We start from the raw sequence: 18,575 nt of genomic DNA on the forward strand, positions 1-18,575 counted from the left end.
TCAAAGTGCAATTTTTCTCGAGCAGACAATTTAAACAAGTTATTAATTCACCGTTCCATTTTCAACCAAATTAAATGTACAATTCTTATAAAAAATGCAATGTACAAAATAAAATATTTATTTATACATACAGTTTTCTTTAAGTTATGCCTAATACCAATTCTTTCTCTTTAATATGCTATTTTCAAAAAAAAATACAACTCTTTTGAAGTAATTAATATAACTGCTTCCAAATTTTGACAACTCATTAAAACACACAAATATCCCTTTTATTTATTGAATGTATCAATGTTAAGTAGAAGAGGAATAACCTTCTAATGTGCAAGGTGAGCCTGCTCTGCTTCATGCCCTATAAAAACTCTTGTGCTATAAAACCTGGCTACTACATTTTTTAAAATCTTAATGTAAACGATTTCATTTTATTTCAATTTGAAGTATGGCCAATTAGTATCAAGATCTTACTCCTAAAGAAGAGAGCAGGTACCAGTTTTTGGAAAATGGTACTATTCTTGTAACACAAAATGGTGGTAAACCTGACCACCTATCCTTTTAGTATAGAAAGATTATACTCATTAATTATTAATTGATATTAATGTATTGCTGTTGAATGTTTCTGCAGCTTATATTTCTGTAACAATAACAATATACCAATACAGTAATAATGTATATACATTAAAAATACCCTCAGTATGTTAATTTTTTAGACTAATTACAATTAAAATTTGCCAAGTTCTTTTGCAGGTCAACTTTTTGTACTAGTACTCAACTCTGTCTTCGACGTCCCGGAGCTTGAAATTTTAGCTGCGTAACCACTTATATTTTTTAAATCTACACCATTGAAATTAAGTTCAGGCATTTTATTTTCAGCCATACATTTTTTGGCATACTGTTTTGCATCAAAGTTATTTTGTGAGATGCGTCCTCGTCCTCCAAAATCTCTTCCACCACTAAATCCGCCTTTACTCCGAAAAGGTTGGTTTCGACCTGTTGAATTATTAAAACCATTGCAGTTTTTTTCGAAACTGTTACTAAATGACTGGAGAGCACCCCAACCACCATGTGGCATTGCAGCTCTGATTGTTCCTCCATATCCTCTTTGGTGAGAATTCCTGTGAGAAAAGAAACCTCCTTTGCCACCACGAAATACAGAATTCTGTGGTGCTCCTCTTTTACATCTTCCAAAGCCCATTGGTCCCTCTTCTTCAAAACGTCTTCTGTCTTCCATTCTTTTTACTCCAGATTTTACAGTGTTATTTGTTAAAGGTACTTTACCTTCAGTTAGTAGTTTCATTTGCTCGGCTAAACTTGAAAGCCTTTCTTCAAGTGCAAGCTGTGCTGCGCTTTTTTTTGGTGTGGTAATATCTTTAGATGATGTGTTTTTATTCTTAGAGTGGGTAGATTTAGAAGTAGCACTTTTTTCTTTTGAGGATTTTAGTTCTTTATTTTCTAAATGTTCACTTGCAGATTCCTAAAGAAAAATAACATAACATTATAAAATTATACCATAATATCAAGTTATAACAACAAAGATATTACATTCACCCTTGTTTTAACTTTTATATTAACTTAAAAAGTCATGAAGTTTTCTCTAGTAAAGAGAAGCAATATTTAAGTAAATAATAAGCTGGGCTGGTCTTAAGATATAATTTTGCGTTTATACATGTACATACAGTACATAAGTTATAGTAGGACTTGTTTAAGCATGTATTATTCAATAAATTTTGTCTGAAAAAGTCACACATAAAAGGTTACCACTGCCCGACAAAATGCATGCCATTGACATAATAAGTTAATTTATAAAATTATATAAAACTGGTACATTGCTTGGTTATAGAATTCTTGAAATTATTATGAAAAGATTCTTAGAACGAATTAAAAATTATAAACTAAACAACATTACTATTCATATAGTATATATGATATTTCATAGTAGGCCTATTTATGTAATAAAATTTATAAATAATTATAAATTGGTCGACTCCAGTAGTTGTTTCTGCCTCAGTCCCACTTGTAGAATCAATACTTCTTTTATTAAAAGAGAAAAGCAAAATGTATTTATTACTCATATTTTAAAAGGTTAAATGTATGCCAGGCTTTGGGTCATTGGGGAGGCTTCGCATTCGCCCCACAGTAGATAACATCTTGGCTCAGAGAGTAATTCCTAAAGGACTGACTTTTACCATTTTCAAGTTTGATATAAAGGTAGTAGAGATGGTTTCATACCAAATTTCAACCCTTTAAGTTAACTCATTCAAAAGTTATCAAGTATACAGACAGACTCATGAAGAAAAAAATCTGGTGGGAGAGACTATGCAAAACGCTCAGTCTGTTAAATCTTAGAATGGCTTGTTTGAAATATATAAATACGTCAAAGGACACAATCATTGATTTCTTGTAACATTTCCTTAAACATTTTATATAAACAAGGAGACACAAACTTTCACTGCATCTGCAAAATAATACAAATTAAACAAAAACTCCATTGATCTTCAGGTGACAAAAGATACTCTCTCTGTTTTAAGGGCACTACCCTAGGAATATGCAAACACTAATTTAAATATAAACAAGTATATATCATGTAAAGCAGAAAGTTGCATACTATTGCACTGTTATCCAGTTATAAACCGTGTTATAAATTTCATTACTGTAGATTTTTGCAAAATTAATTTAAAAACATAAAAATATTTGCACTAAACAGAGACACAAGAAAGTGACTTAACAGAAACTCTTGAACTAGACAAGAAATACATGAGACCAACGCTCCTTCAATACCATTTACCAGAAATTCCAGACAACAAAACAAAGTGAAAAAAGCGTTTTACTATTTAGTTTGTTAAAAAATGACTGCAGGTTAAAGCTAAAAGGTTCAGGATTTGTATGAAACCAACTTAACAAAATGACTTATTCTTTGTTTTAAAGTTTGTAATTGACGAAAGAAGGTTTGTATAACAGGATTTTGTAAATTTATCATCGTTATTTGTTACAAAATGTATAACACAATGTTTTGAGGATTGAAACGTATAACGATGGTAAATGCCCGAAATCCTGTTATTCTCTCAAAATGACTTAGGTGTCATCACTTAAAAATGTTGTACAATTAATCTTCACAATGTAATTGGTTTATTAATTTATTTATTCTGTGTTTTTTTTGTTGCAAACTTCGTTACCCATAAGACCAATTTAACCAGTTATTTTATGATAGACAGAAATCAAGACTCCCAATAAAACCGATGATTAACATTTTCAATAGCAGTATCACTCAAGTATTAACCCCCTAGATTAACTCGTTCAAAACTATCGTTCATACAGACAGAAACCATACTTCGTTCATCAGCAAAAGGTGGGAGAAGCTTCGTGAAAAGCTCAGCCAACAATAAAGGTTTTAATGAACTGTTACGATTTTTAATAATTACTGTTACTGTTTAAGTCAACTATCATTCCACGAGTTATAGCTAAGTAGAATTCTCTGCAACTGACAAATATCATGTGTCTTTTAACATGAACTACATTTTTTGTTATTACGTTTTAACAATATGCTCAACAAGTACCAGTATTGATACAAATTTAACAAGAAATCTTTTAGTTACATAAATAATAAAAATGTTGATCATTTTAACCCTCCACATTTTAACGGATGGAAATAACAGAGATTGTCCAGCAGGTCGGATGGATCCGCATCATCACAGCTATGCAGGTCAGAAACTTCATTTCGATGTAAGTAGTCATTAGGTCGGATGGCTACGAGTGAGGCTCGCCCCTACTGTGGTGCTACAGCTTGGATAGTCACACTCAAAACACATTGTACTACGTCACTATTATTTCAAATATGAAATAAATTACTTGCCTTCGAGACTAGTTTGTCAACCAGGAAATGTGCCAACTACGTAAATTAGTAATTTACATTATTTCAGATTTTTTAAAGCTTTGTTCCTTTCATAACCTTTTGGGTGTTCGAAAAAATAAAACAACATTTTCTAAAAAGGTTCAGGGTTTTTAAAAATGTGACATACACAAAACTGTTCCGATCAAATTGGCCTTTTCGCAGTGTTTTGAAGAAAAAAATTATACTTTTATTTAATAAGTCATGATATTTGCTTCAAACTAATCTATATAATTGTCTTAGTTCATCAAAGACCTTTTTAGAACAAATGGTTCAATCCAACATAAAAGTATATATATTTTTAATTTTACTTATTTAGTTGTTACTTTTTCGGTGTTATAAAACACATGTGATTTATTTTTTGTATTGAATGAAAGTATATCTATAATAGGTTCATATAGTTGTGAACAATTTTTAAAAATTCAAGTAATTCCAATTAAATATGGCCAACTTATAAATAATTAAAAACCAATCAGATTAATATGATCTTTCTGCTGTGTTTTATTTTAAAATCTATAAATTTTAAACTGGTAGTAATTACTTGGATTAGTCTTGTGTAGCCATGTGTGAAACCAGGAATCGTTTGCAACAGTTACAATAGTTTCAGTTGCAGCTATACAACAGTTGCGAAGAACCTTTGCTCCGCAATTGCTACAAAAGAAAAAAGAATAGTTGCGTTTTAAAACTGCTCCACAAAAAGTTGAAGTTGAACTGAAAGTACTGTGTACTACTCACCGGTTCTAAAAGCCAACTTGGTGATAGTATCAACCTTAATGAACTTAACCTCTAAACTTTGAGATATTTTTAATGTTTTTTGTTGTTAGTTCAATGTTAGTGTGTATTTTATTTTAAAACGATAATGTTTATGCAAAATGGATGGCACGAATTTAATACATAAAGCTTTTTAAAAGATCTGAATAAATCAAACCTGATATACCAAATAACCATATTTACATTGTAAGGTGAAGTTATTATTTTTGTAAAAAAATCTGTTTACATTTATTTGCATAATTTATATCCAAATAGGATTATATATAATAAATACTATTTATAAATTAGGTATCACTTTTTTCACAATGTACTAGAGGGCTGCAGTAAATTAAGCGGCCGCCACCACAATCGAATCAGGGTACCAAACATATAAGAAATACCTAATAAAAAAACTAATAATATTTATTTATAATTAATGTTAATAATGTAATTAGTTTTATTGAAAATTTAATAAAATTCTTACCTTGCTAGAATTTGTATCCTTTATTTCATTTCTTATTAGTGATTGCAACACATCTGACATTTTTTTTAACAACACTACTTTGGCAGGATCCATTTCAGCCTTACACTCACTCTGGCTTGACTTGCCACTGTCCAACTGTGTCTTTGATAACTCCTGTGTTAGCTGACCAGTGCTCTCCTCCATTTCAGCTAATGTATTCATCATACTTATTTTTGATTGCAGTTGATCGTTTAAATTTTTCACGGCTACCTCTATTTCTTGTTGTTCTTTTGGAGATATCAATGTTTTAAACTGCTTTGATTTATAATATTGTTTGAGTTTTTTCCGTGTCGCTTCAGGATAGAAAAGCGCATCTTTAATAACCACTTTAACTTCAGGTGGTACTATTTTGAGTTCCGACAGCTTTGCCATAACAAGTCTGTATTCTGTACATATCACTTGTTTCGGAATATTGCAGATCTCCTTTTCTGGATTTACATGAATCTTAATGTACTTTTCATTTGATGTATACTGAGTCTGATATGGCTTTATTTCACATTTTACTTCTTTAGTCTGTGTTTTGAAGTTTGGCTCATCTGCATGATTAGATCTATCATTAAAGCTCATGAATTCTTCTGTTTCATACTTTGTATTTTCAATACGTTTGCAAGGTTTCTCGATTTGCTTTAAACGGGTTTTGCGGCCAAGAACTTCTATACAGCTTTCAGTCTGGTCATTGTTTTCCTAAAAAAAGAAAAACACACATTATTAGTGATTATAAACAAACATACAAGTATCATTTCAATACAAAGTTTATATTCCAATCTTATGAAACTTATAATGATGAAAACACTTTCTTGTGCCAATGGTGATAATAATGCTGAGTGCTCTGTGTGATTTTACGTTACTATAAAATAATTTCTGTATCGTTTCATGAATTGTAATTAATTGTTTGCCAGGATGCATATGCAATCTAGCGGAGAAATTTAAAAACACTTTCAAGTAGTTTTTGTTGATCCCACTAGAATACAGTGGTTTGTAAAAGGAATTCTCAGTAATAATTTCTTGCTGATTCAATATGGGTTAACTGTTTAAGAACAGTAGAATAATAAAAAGTAATCAGTTCATTTTAATTTTCTGCACACTCTTACTTTTCACATGTCAATAGGGTTTCCGGCAGGGTAAATCTACTACCTCTGCAGTACTTAATTTAATTGCTTTATCTTTGGACGCTTTAGAAAGAAAAGAGTCAGTTTCTGTTGTTTTGTGTGATCTTAGTAAGGCTTTTAATAGTGTTTGATTTAATATTCTATTAAATAATCTAAAATTATAAGATATTAAGGGTAGCTCTTTCAAAATAATTCAGTCTTGATCTATCCAGTAGGAGTCAATATATTTCAGAAAACAATAAATGTTTATCTATAAAACCGTTGAGACAGGTGTACCTCAAGGCTATGTTCTAGGACCCTTCTTTTTCTTAGTATATATAAATGATTTGCCTTAAAATTTAAATGTACATTAGATTTTTTATTCTGATGACACCACTTTAATGGCCCATCACAGCAATCTTAATTACTTAATCATATCACTGAACAAGCAGAAGAGCATGCTTTTTCTGATTTTCTTCTAATAAATTATCTTCTGATCCTGAAAAAACACAATACCTAACTCTAATCCTTAAGCAAGAAATAACATGGAACCTGTCAGGCTTCTGGGATTTCATATAGATTCTCAGTTACAATGGTCCCTACACATTGAAACAGTTTGTAAAACAATATCAAGAGTAAGTGACCTACTATGGACATTGAAAAGCTTTGTAAGCTTGGAATATTTAAGAATGTCATATTTCAGTCTGTTTCAATCACATATACTGTATGGTATACTAGCATGGTATTCTCCACGTGTAAATGATATTTTTTATTACAGAAAAAGGCAGTGTGGGCAGTGTGTGATATTGCAGGAGTGGGTTCGCTTGCTCACCGTAATTCTACCTTGTTTCATGTTTTTAGGTTATACAGTATAAAGTACAGTAGTGCTTCATGTTTTTAGGTTAAACAGTATAAAGTACAGTAATTACATTTTAGTTTGTTATTTATTTGATGTATAAATGAGTAAAAGGATATGCTATAAACAACATTAATTATTTTTATCAGAAATAACTCTGGTTTTATGTTAAGTACTACGAATTTCAAAACTCGTGTTACATTAACTTGCACAGAAATGGCACAAAGAAAAATAATGCAACCTTACAAAAATTGATGTTACTCAACTTAATAAATAAAGTAAACCTATAACTTTTGTTTCTTTAGATTAAGAATTGAATTTAACATAAAATAGATATTTGTGTATCAAATATTTTTTTAGCTATATGGTTTTCAATCAACAAACTTGAAATTTTAACAATTTAATTAATTTTATATACAGTGTTTTGCAAGAGGTTGGTACAACTTCAGGATATTATAGTTGACACAAAAACATGCAAAAAGGTTTATAAGAACATATGTCCTATCTCGCTTCGTTTAGTGTCTATCTATACAAGACGGAAGCTCTGGTGTGAACTAACTCACAATGAATTTGTTAGGCTACTAAGGGACTTGATAGCAGCTGCTCAACTCCAACCACAAGAGGACAGCATAGCAGTACAAGAAACTCGGCAGGAGGACCAGTCAACAAGATCTGACACCTACACCCCCACTACCAGTGTTGAGCTCCAATCACCTGCTGCCCTCTCTGGGTGTGCAAACAGTGTTGTGCAGTGTGAAAATTGTCATCGAAAGTACTACCCAAGAAAATAGTGTCCAGGAGGAAAGTTTGTCTTTGCATGATTGCCCTAAAAATAATACTAATGTTCAACTATATGTAAACACAACAAAAATCACTTATACAAAATTTAAACTCCAACAAATTTAACCTTAATGTTAATGACCCCAGTTTTTTTAGAATAATAGACAACACAACTGTAAAAAAAAAACATTTAAAAATCCTTCAACTCAATATACAAAGCATTAGAAATAAACTTTTAGAATTAGAACAATTTTGCAACATTGAAAATATTGATATTATTTGTATTTCTGAACACTGGTTGCTTTCTGATGAGGTAGATCTGTACACACCACAGGAATTTGTGTCAGCTAGCTTTTACGGTAGGAGTAATAAAAAAAATGGGGGTACAGGGATTTTTATCAGACCAAACATTAAATATAAAGTAGTACAGTTTGAAAAATTTAGCAGTGAAGTAGATTGTGAAATTTGCTGTATAAAATTGGTGGAACAAAATATTGTTATTGTTAGTTTGTACAGATCACCTCAAGGTAATATTGATAAATTTTTTCAAAAATTTGAACAGGCAATAAAACACGTTATCAAGTAATGATACAATGATAACTGTTTCAGGAGATTTTAATATTGAAATGGTTTTATTACGGGATCATAAAGCTATAACCTTTTCCAACTTACTTAAGTCACTAAATTTAAAATGTACTGTTCAGGTTTCCACACACCGTACATCTTGTATAGACAATATCTTAGTTAATTTTACAGAGAATTTGTATACAATTAAGTCTTTTCAAGGATGTTTTGCTGACCATAACTCTCATGTGCTAGAGGTTTATTCCAATAAATATCACCATAAATCTTCAAATATTAATGCAGGCAATAAAACTTTTGTACGCAAGCAGTCAGAAAATGAAATTAATTAATTTATTGATCTTTTAAAAACTGAAAATTGGGAAATGGTTGATGACTTTAACTGTGATAAAATAACAGTAGAAGAACTATGCAACAACTTTTTAAAATGCTATATAAATCTTTGGCATTTCTGTTCTCCACCTATTAGTAAAAAAAGTAAAGATAAAATTAAAAAAGTGCAATGGTACAACCAGAGTTTAGCACAAGAGAGAAATGATATGCTTAATTTATACAATATTTATAAAAGTTTAAGAATCAGTAGCTCAGAGGGTTGGAAATTAGCTTATAGGACCTACCGTCAATGTAAAGGAAATTATAGAAATAATTTAAAGCATGCCAAGAGACGAGCATGTGAAAGATATATAGAAAAAGCCCCTAATAAATGTAAAGCCGCCTGGGATATCATCAAGCAAGAAAGTAATTCCAGTACACAACACATAGTTACACTCGAACCAACAGAACTGAACAACTTTTTCCTAAATTCTGTCTCTGAACTTTCAAACAGCATCCCATCCACTAACGTTTTATCCTCTAACCTTCTAAGAAATAATCCAGTCCCTCCTAACACTTTTAATTGGCAAACTGTTAATGTGGACCAGGTAGTAAATGTTGTATCAAATTTCTCCAACTCCAAAAGTACGGATTTATATTGGATTTCAAATTTTTTAGTAAAAAAAAACTATCCATATTATCAAAGAACCATTAGCATTTATTCTTAGCAAATGTTTCGAGTTTGGTTACTTTCCTGAGTTGCTTAAAACCTCCAAAATTGTTCCAGTTTATAAGAAGGGCGATAGGCTATTGCCTCAAAATTATCGACCCATATCTATTGTTCCAATATTTTCTAAAATATTAGAGTCACTAATGCATAAACAGCTATCCCATTACTTTGAACGATTCAATCTTCTATCTGATTCCCAATTTGGTTTCCGGAAAGGTCGCTCAACTATAAAGCGGTCATGGAAGTAGTAAATTACTCTCTTAATGCCTTTGAAAATAAAGAATCAGTAGCCCTTTCGATGATGGATTTAAGTAAAGCATTTGACTGTCCCCTTTAATATTATCATAGAGAAATTGAAATTTTATGGAGTCTTAGAAGAATCATCTAATCTAATTCGGTCTTACGTAACTAATAGAAAGCAATATGTTTCAATTGGGGGTAATAATGCTTCTGTAAAACCAGTGAAAATGGGTGTCCCCCAAGGCTTAGTACTTGGCCCCTTTTTCTTTACTATTATAATAAATGATCTACCAAATAATTTGAATGTTAGTTCAGTAGTCTACGCAGACGACACTTCCCTTTTTGCAAGTAATAAAAACCTCCCTTATTTACTCACTAAAATGAAACAAGCTGAAAATGAAGCTTTAAAATGGTTTTCCTCTAACAAATTGCCATGTAACCAAGAAAAAACTCAAAATATTATTCTTAGCTTATCCAATAACACTCAAGATGTCCAATCTGCAAAATACTCGGTATTCACATTGATTCTAAACTAAACTGGTCCCATCACATTAATAACTTATGCAGTAGGCTCTCGCGAGTAAGTTATCTTTTTTGGAAACTAAGAGATGTTGTTTCTATTGAATACTTGAGGACAGCATACTTTGGTTTATTTCAGTCTCATATTTCTTATGGATTAATACTTTTTGGTCATTCTTCTCACGTTAAAGATATTTTGATAATACAAAAGAGGGTTTTACGAACAATCTGTAGAGCTGAATTCTTAGAACATTGTAAACCACTTTTTATCAGTTTAAAAATTCTCACAATTATAAACCTATACATCTTCCATCTATTATTACATGTAAAAACTAATCTGCGCTCATTCACACTTAGACAGGATTTGCATTCGTATAATACTACAAATCGTGATAAGCTTCATATATCCCAGCACAGGCTGGCCAAAACAGGTTCATCTCACATGGTGAACAGCATTGTTTTCTTTAATAAACTTAATGTAACAGCTTGGACTGCCTCAACTGGGGTGTTTAAGAGTAAGGTATTGCATTGGTTACAACAAAATCCATTTTATAATCTAGAGGATTTTATAAATCATGATGTGGATGTAGAATTTTAATTCTGAATAACTAAATAGTGCCAGAGTAGTAATTAAACTCATACATTGTAAAACCGCAATTGTAAAATTGTACTGTAAATTTTACGTGTCTAATTTTAAACATATTTTATCTATTATGTCTATTATTATTAATACATGACTATGCCTATTTCATTATATGTAAAATGTGATCAATGGCAATAAAAATTATGATTATGATTATATGAGTTTTTTATTTAAAAAAATCATATCTCACAACCCGTTGAAGCAAATAACATGAAACTTGGCGTTTATGTTGTTAATTAAAGGAACAATACAAACATTTAAATACCTATTATCACCTTCCATTTCAAAATGGCAGCATTAAAAGCATTTCACACTTAAATATCTCCTAACTGTTATTTCTACGTACATTTTCAAAAATAATTATTTATTTCAAATTTAATAATAAAACTAACGATACCAAATCTGTTTTAATTGGCTATAAAAAAAATTACATCAATTTTTGTAGAGATCAACTAGAAAACAGATGTTAATGATGCAAATACAATAAATTTAATAACAAACCATAAGGACTTGGACATACAAATCTACTTTCCACATCTAAGAAAGCACACACACTCACCAACTAAAATTTACTTCTCAACTGATCGAAACAAATTTGGTATTGTTAGTTTTGTTATTAAATTTGAATTAATTATTCTTGCAATATTTACGTAGAAATAACAGTTATGGAAATGTTTAAGTTTGAAAACTTTTAAATAAACATTTTGAAATAGTAAGTGATAATAGGTATTTACATTTTTTTTTAATTATCGCTTTAATTAACTTAACATAAATATATTATTTGCTCCAACTCTTTGAAGCACTTACTAAAGTGAATAAAAATCAACCACTAAACGGATTAAAACAGTTTATATTTGAAAACATAATCTATAACATCTTGAGAAAGTTACCAGAATATTCTGTGTAACTAAATAAACTTTGTGCTCTTTTGTACTAATAAATTAACATTGAAAATGGTCTAACCATTCCAAAAGTCTCTATTTACTAGTCAATTTTAGGATTAAAAATAACAAAATAAATTAGTTTTATAATTTCATTCATCAATAATAATATAAGTAAACAACCATATGTACCCAAAAGATTATTTGAAATAACAGTACTTAATGCTTCCAAAACAAAATAAAACCCTGCACAACTTGCTTATAATCTTACCTCCAGGTTAACTTTATTTTTCTTCTTCTTCTTTTCTTTAGTAAATTTGAAGTTTTCATCTTCATTGTTATCAGCATATTCTGTTGTCGTATATTCAGAATTCTCTAAACTTGTGGCTTGATCTTCGTATTTTCTTTTTTTAGACTTCTTTTTGTTTCCTGTAAAATGGATATCAATAATTTATCCAGCTGAAGCAATATATATCAAACACAATATTATTCTTCATTTTGAGAGCCACCCATACGTCTTATTTTGAGTGGACAATTGATTAGACAAATTACTTTTATTAAAATGAACTCAATTAAACTGGAACTAAGCAATATTCTTGAAGTATTTTTAATAATACGATAGGCACCATGAAATAATGCCAGAAGGTTTCAAACAAGAAAAGAGAGTTAAAATAGACACTACTAGGGTTATGGGCTGCAACCATGAACTATAACGTGTTCTTAAGAAAGAGTGTTTAACAAATTGAAGCCCTACCCCATGTCGAGATATATATATATATATATATATATATATATATATATATATATATATATATATATATATATATATATGTACAGCACTCAAAATCTCAACTTAGTTTATTAACATATTGTACTCATTTATAATTACAACATATAATCACTTTTATAAAAAAGTTTTATTATATTAAAAAAATTACATAACAACATCATCGACACTATCGGTGTGGACACATGTCACACTGACCAAATATTTGCAAAATAACATTGCTAAATAACACAATTTCTGTTGATGAAATGTTAATTTTTACCAACATAGTTACCAAATAATAATAGTAAGACATGTGAGAAAATAGCAGTAATCCGAGTTAGCTAATAGTAATGAAATATGTGAGAAACTTGTGGAAAGCTAGTCAACTAATCGGAACCGCTGACAAAAATCAGTTGTAACTTAAGTTATAAGTATGTGTTAACCTTATGTTAGTCATGCTATAATCGAAACATTGTTTGCTGCACATGGTCCTACAGATAGAAAAACAACAAAAATGTCATCTCTGGAAACAGGAACAAAAAATAATGCTATGCAATAAGCATCAACAACAAATTTAATTACACTGTGTTTAAAGTAATATTTTTTTAACATGAAGAAAGTATGAATTTTTAATATAAGCTATCTTAAAATACTGATAAAACATTTTTAATTTGCATTGTAAAATGTATTTAAAACATATTTTCATTCAGTACTGACAAACAAAACATTAAATCTTGAACTGGCAGTTGTTTTTCTCTAACCCGCAAGCTGTTAGGATGATTTGCAGGTTTTAATCCTCCAAATGCTGATTAAATTGTTCCCAGTCCTGAGCCGTTGTGCCACCTCATGCATACTTGCAGATGCTTTTCTATACTACACACACATTATTCTTTAAATAGAGCTTGCTTCTGTATATATTTTTTTCAGGAAATTAAGGAGAATAATATCAAACAAATTAAATCACTTACCTTTATGTAATATCTGTGTATTGGCTGTTTTTATAAAATGTACACATTTTTGTATTTTTAGATTTTTTACTAGTGCTTGAGTACATCACATACTAATAAATCAAAATTAAATACAAAATATTTCCTATTAATTTGAGATTACAGTCATATACAACACTTGACCATTATTTCAAATAATATATGTAATAAATCTCATGATATAAAAGACAGACTGACAAAAGATGCTCAACTGACATAGTGGTTACAGCTATCTATATACAATTGAATGTGTTATATTTCAATAGAGAATTCAATTTCCGAACAGTACTATACAAAATATATCTTGATATGGTATGAATTAATAAATTGACAATGGGATTAGTGAATTGATGTTATAATCGTCCTGATCAAGACAGTTAACACTTGGAGGATTAAATAAAATGGGTAAAAAATTTAAGTGTATTATAACCTATGTATAATTGGTATAATTTGTATACAAAAAGTACTAGAGGGCCAGGAGTATAAGCGGCCAATACCACAATCTAATTGGGGTACCAAATTATCGATAAACACCTAAACTATTGAATAGAAAAACATTCTAATTATAGTTATTTACAATTAATTATTGCCAGGTCTTTGTAATATATTGCATAACAATATTGTTCGAAATTAATTAAAACAAAGTAAAAATCATTTGTGTGGTATTTGAGTACTGACCACAAATACAATGGTGATGTACATGTGTTCATGTATGCCATAAACTGCCAGACTTGTTTATCCTTCAAAATAGTAAAAAGTAACTAAATGTAACACTGTATTGTTTGTTCCATAACTCTATAATTACACATTGCCTAGATAGTTTTTATTCATCATTAAATCGTTACTTTTGTAGATATAAAAACGGTTGATCTATAGGATACTTTAATTTGTAATACAAATGCAAATTCAAAGTATTTATTGTACATTGACATTTGAATAATTACATAAGTAATAAAGACAGGTGCATGGTCAAGTTTAAAAAAATGTTCACTAAAATACCAGCGATGCAGTATGTACTGCATGTATTGTCTATATTGTATTATGTCTATAAAGAATAATAAATCATCCTTATTTTACATAGACTGAAGTGATAATATGGTATAATAATGAATAACTGCATTGGGTTGGGATTTTAAAAATGATTACTTATATTATTTGAAAAATCTTTCTGCATTTCGTTGACACTGTAATAAGCCTTTTCTAGAGGAGGGTTTTGATACTATTTTGAAAATTATTATTTTTAAACTCTTTTAGTGATAAAGGTAAACAATAATCTAACCGAATTCCCATATATAGTGGACTTTTTCCAAATAAAGAAGTTTTATGAATTGGAAAGACATTGAAGAGTTTTGTGTCTAGTGTTATGATTATACTGATTTTTGTATTAGTCAAAGGTGTTTGGATTTTTATGGACTAAATTCAACAATTCAAAAATATATAAACCTGGTAGTGTGAGTATTTTAGATTTTATTAAATAACAGTTGACAGCTCTCTCTAAAGTTTGCACCAACCATTGCTCTTAGAATAGCTTTTTGGGCTATGAATACTTTTTCAAAATCAGGAGATGAACCCCAGAGTACAATACTGTATTTCAGAATAACCAAACATAAGCATATTATACAATTTTACAAGTAGAAATAGATACTCAAATAGATCTGCTAATATTTACATTACAAAGCGAAAAGAGCTTAGTTTTTTTACTAGATAATGTCATGAAATTTTTCAGTTTAAATTTTTATTAATTTTCAGTTCTAAAAATGTATGTGAATCGACTAGGTTTAATCTGCTACATTTCAAGACACTGTTATGGTTATTTTTTGTTTTAAAATGCATTACATTTGTTTTAATTTGATTTAATAGTCTAGCAGAATTAAACCATTCATCAAGTTGATTTAGAGTTCTTACGATTGATTCCTCTATACTCGTTGTGTTGTTTTCTCGAAATCGTCAGCAAATAAGATCAAATTAGTATTTAGAAAGTCAATTGTTAAATTATTAATGTAGACTACAAAAAGTATTGGACGTATTGAACCCTGTGGAACACCATAAGCTGTGTTTTCCCAATTACATGTAATTTTAACTTAGTTATCATTCATGACAGTTCTTTGTTTTCTGTCTTTCAAATATGATTCTAAATATTTTAATTAAAACCTACAACATAATTTGGTTTCAGTAGTTTAGAAATCATGAGTATTGATCATTTGATTGTGGTGGTGGCCACTTATAGTACTGCACCTATACTATCAGAGATTAATATAATGTGTAATAAATCCTTAGAATAAATATTTTAAATTTTCTGTGTAATTCAAAGTTATAAAAATAAGTGATGAAAAATAAAATGGAGGTGGAGGTAACCTAAAAAAATAAGTATGTGAATCAATTTAAAATTTCAAGATAGTATAATGTATTAAATTTATTCTAGTTGTATAAAATGTATACTTTTATACTTTTTTGGAAAAAAAATGACATAATACATAAACAGGAAATATTTATTGAAAAATAATGACATTTTGGTACTTTGGGATTATACCGACCACACCCAGACTTGAATCGTTATTTGACATTTTGCTTCTACTGATTACTAGATTAGCGTAGTAGAACAATATTTCGTCAATATAAAACAGGAATTGTCTTATTGCAAACCCCTCCCCATCCTCAGATAGCGGTCTAGTAGATAACGTGATTACAGAGTCTCGCCGCCCGTTCAGCTGGTGCGTCGTTTTGTTGTACTTCCTTTTACCCCTACATTTCTCCAAACACAAAAATTCAACAAAAACAAACATTACCAAACAAACACTAAACTCTTTATTGAAAAAAAACACTCAAAACTTGTTTTTATTCTTGATCACACTCCGCCATTCAAAATGCGAGTGCCTCTGAAGGTGCTGCCGAAGCCCGCGCTGATGTCAACGAAAGAAAAACATCACTCGAGATAGTAAATATCAGTAAAATATCAAATTCTAGAGGGGCTGATCAGAAATATAAATTGAATTGTAATTGAAAGGCAATTATGTACCGTGCAAAAAACTTAAATAATCATGTGGTGCCGCGCGGCCTGCCGTAATCGGGATTCTCGAGAAAGATAAGATAACAGCAACAACAATACCGATCACAATACCTGGAAAAGCTTGTAATTTTGTAATTAAAGAGTTGTTTATTCGTTCTATCATGTTCGTTTCTATAAATTTATATTTTTGTGTTTTTCATACTGGTGTGGTCGGTATAATCCCAAAGTACCGATATTTTTACTATGGAAACAAATTTTAACATATAACACATATTTAACATAGCATAAAACACATTCATTTCTTGTTATCACAATACACTGTTGAGCACTAAATAACTACCGGTACATAAATACAGGTAAATTAATAAACACAATATATTTATCACAAAAATAAAATAATACATTGCAGCAAATAAAATGGCACTAATTATATCGCTAGGATAAATGAACTGAACCGCAACTGCCACTGACAGCATAAACTTTTTGATTTACATACCATTCATTGGGTATGTAATGAACAGCTGTAACGTGATCCCTTTATTTATTACTTTATGTTTATATAATAGTTATGTTTTGGGGGTGGAATATATCTTACTGAAATGTGATAATCAGAGCCCCCTCATTGCTAAACTAATCTGCTAAACTTATTGCTGCAATGAGTTGGTCATACATTAAACTTGGAGTAAGCTAGATGATAAGTTATGATAAACCACATTTAATCACCTAACCCATTGCGGGTGTAAGATGTGCGCTACACGTCCGACCGTTCAGTGGACCAAATGCCAAAAGACATGAGCTACACATACTCTGTTTGCCGTTTAGAAATTACTTTATTATTTTATTTCAGTACTTATCTAAATAAATAAATGCATATAGATACATAAAAATATATAATGGGTTAAAATAGAGCATTTAAAATTACCGCAAGTAAACTATGGGGTAGAGTACGATAAGCGGACGCTGTTTTTTTATATCGAAATTATCATTTTTTATAATAGAAAACTAAACAAAATAGGCCTAACACTAAAAAATGATTTAACTTGTCTTTCTCAGTTTCAAGAGATTTCCTTTGTTAGGTTTTTGTTATTATTTAAATGACATTTTTCCTGTCACCTGTCATAATTTTATCATTGGTTATGGTTCCTTATTATTTATGACATTACAAAATCGTTTAAACTATTTTTATTAATTTGAAACATGTGACTTTAATTTAGTATTTTAGATGTGTTGGTTGATAGTTCTGTTACTCAATATATAAAGCATCGATGACTGTAATAAGCAATATAAAAACCAGGTCCACTTATCATACTCTGCCCAAACTATGTACTCCCCTCAGCGGGGTGGCCAGCTGCCTATAGCTGTAAACAACTCCGGCCACGAAGGTTTTTCGTCACCTGCAATGGGTTAATGATCGACTCCTGAAGTCTATGTATGTAGGTATAGTCTTGTCAATAGAAGATCCATTGGATCGTGGGATCCATGAGTAATTAAAATATAATTTAAATCAAATATTATTATAAATTGAACATAGCTTAGTTTCCTTCAACATTTATATATTGAACAAGAAATTCATGTCTTAATATTGTGGTTAATGCAACCATTATTTGGTGTTTGTATACATAATTAAAGCTACTAAATGAGATCCAGATAGTGAAGACAATATTAGAAATAACTTATAATCAACTACTGGGTACAAATGCTAGGAAGATTCAAGCTTACAAAACTTATGTGTTTGTGACCTTACCGTCTTTTTCGCATGGACTTGTTGCCTCCTGATTTTTAACTGCTACTAAGCACGCTGACATAAGTCCACACAATATCAATAATAATTTATTAATGAATGTTTTGAGTCCACGTGACTCAATTACAATACAATTGAGGTTAAAAGAAGAAAGTAATGGTTATGTTTACAATATACAACTCTTCGTCTGTAGCAGAAGTAGACAGAGCATAGTAGTAGAAACCAGAAATTGGTAGAACTCATAGAGTAAAATATAGAAAATAAGTTGAATTAGAAATCACAAATCAG

At 30.1% G+C, this 18,575-nt stretch overlaps 1 protein-coding gene across 1 annotated transcript; it reads right to left on the minus strand.

Moving 5' to 3' along the window:
* Positions 1-703: 703 nt before the first annotated feature.
* LOC124362182 lies at positions 704-18,575 on the minus strand. Its single transcript, XM_046816448.1, has 4 exons — positions 18,291-18,575; positions 12,056-12,213; positions 5,115-5,837; positions 704-1,468 (listed from the first exon to the last, which is right to left on the minus strand). Exons 1-4 carry the CDS (start codon positions 18,349-18,351, stop codon positions 743-745), a joined length of 1,668 nt encoding a protein of 555 aa, XP_046672404.1. The 5' UTR covers positions 18,352-18,575; the 3' UTR covers positions 704-742.

The sequence above is a fragment of the Homalodisca vitripennis genome, chromosome 5 (genome assembly GCF_021130785.1).
Source record: "Homalodisca vitripennis isolate AUS2020 chromosome 5, UT_GWSS_2.1, whole genome shotgun sequence".
NCBI classification, from domain to species: domain Eukaryota; kingdom Metazoa; phylum Arthropoda; class Insecta; order Hemiptera; family Cicadellidae; genus Homalodisca; species Homalodisca vitripennis.

Excerpts from the sequence above, each read along its gene's own strand:
- LOC124362182 (XM_046816448.1), bottom strand. The coding sequence starts at position 18,351 with ATGTCAGCGTGCTTAGTAGCAGTTAAAAATCAGGAGGCAACAAGTCCA. Across the intron at positions 5,838-12,055 it reads AAAATAAAGTTAACCTGGAG|GAAAACAATGACCAGACTGA; the intron begins GTAAGATTATAA and ends TTCTTTTTTTAG. Across the intron at positions 1,469-5,114 it reads AGGATACAAATTCTAGCAAG|GAATCTGCAAGTGAACATTT; the intron begins GTAAGAATTTTA and ends ATTTTTCTTTAG.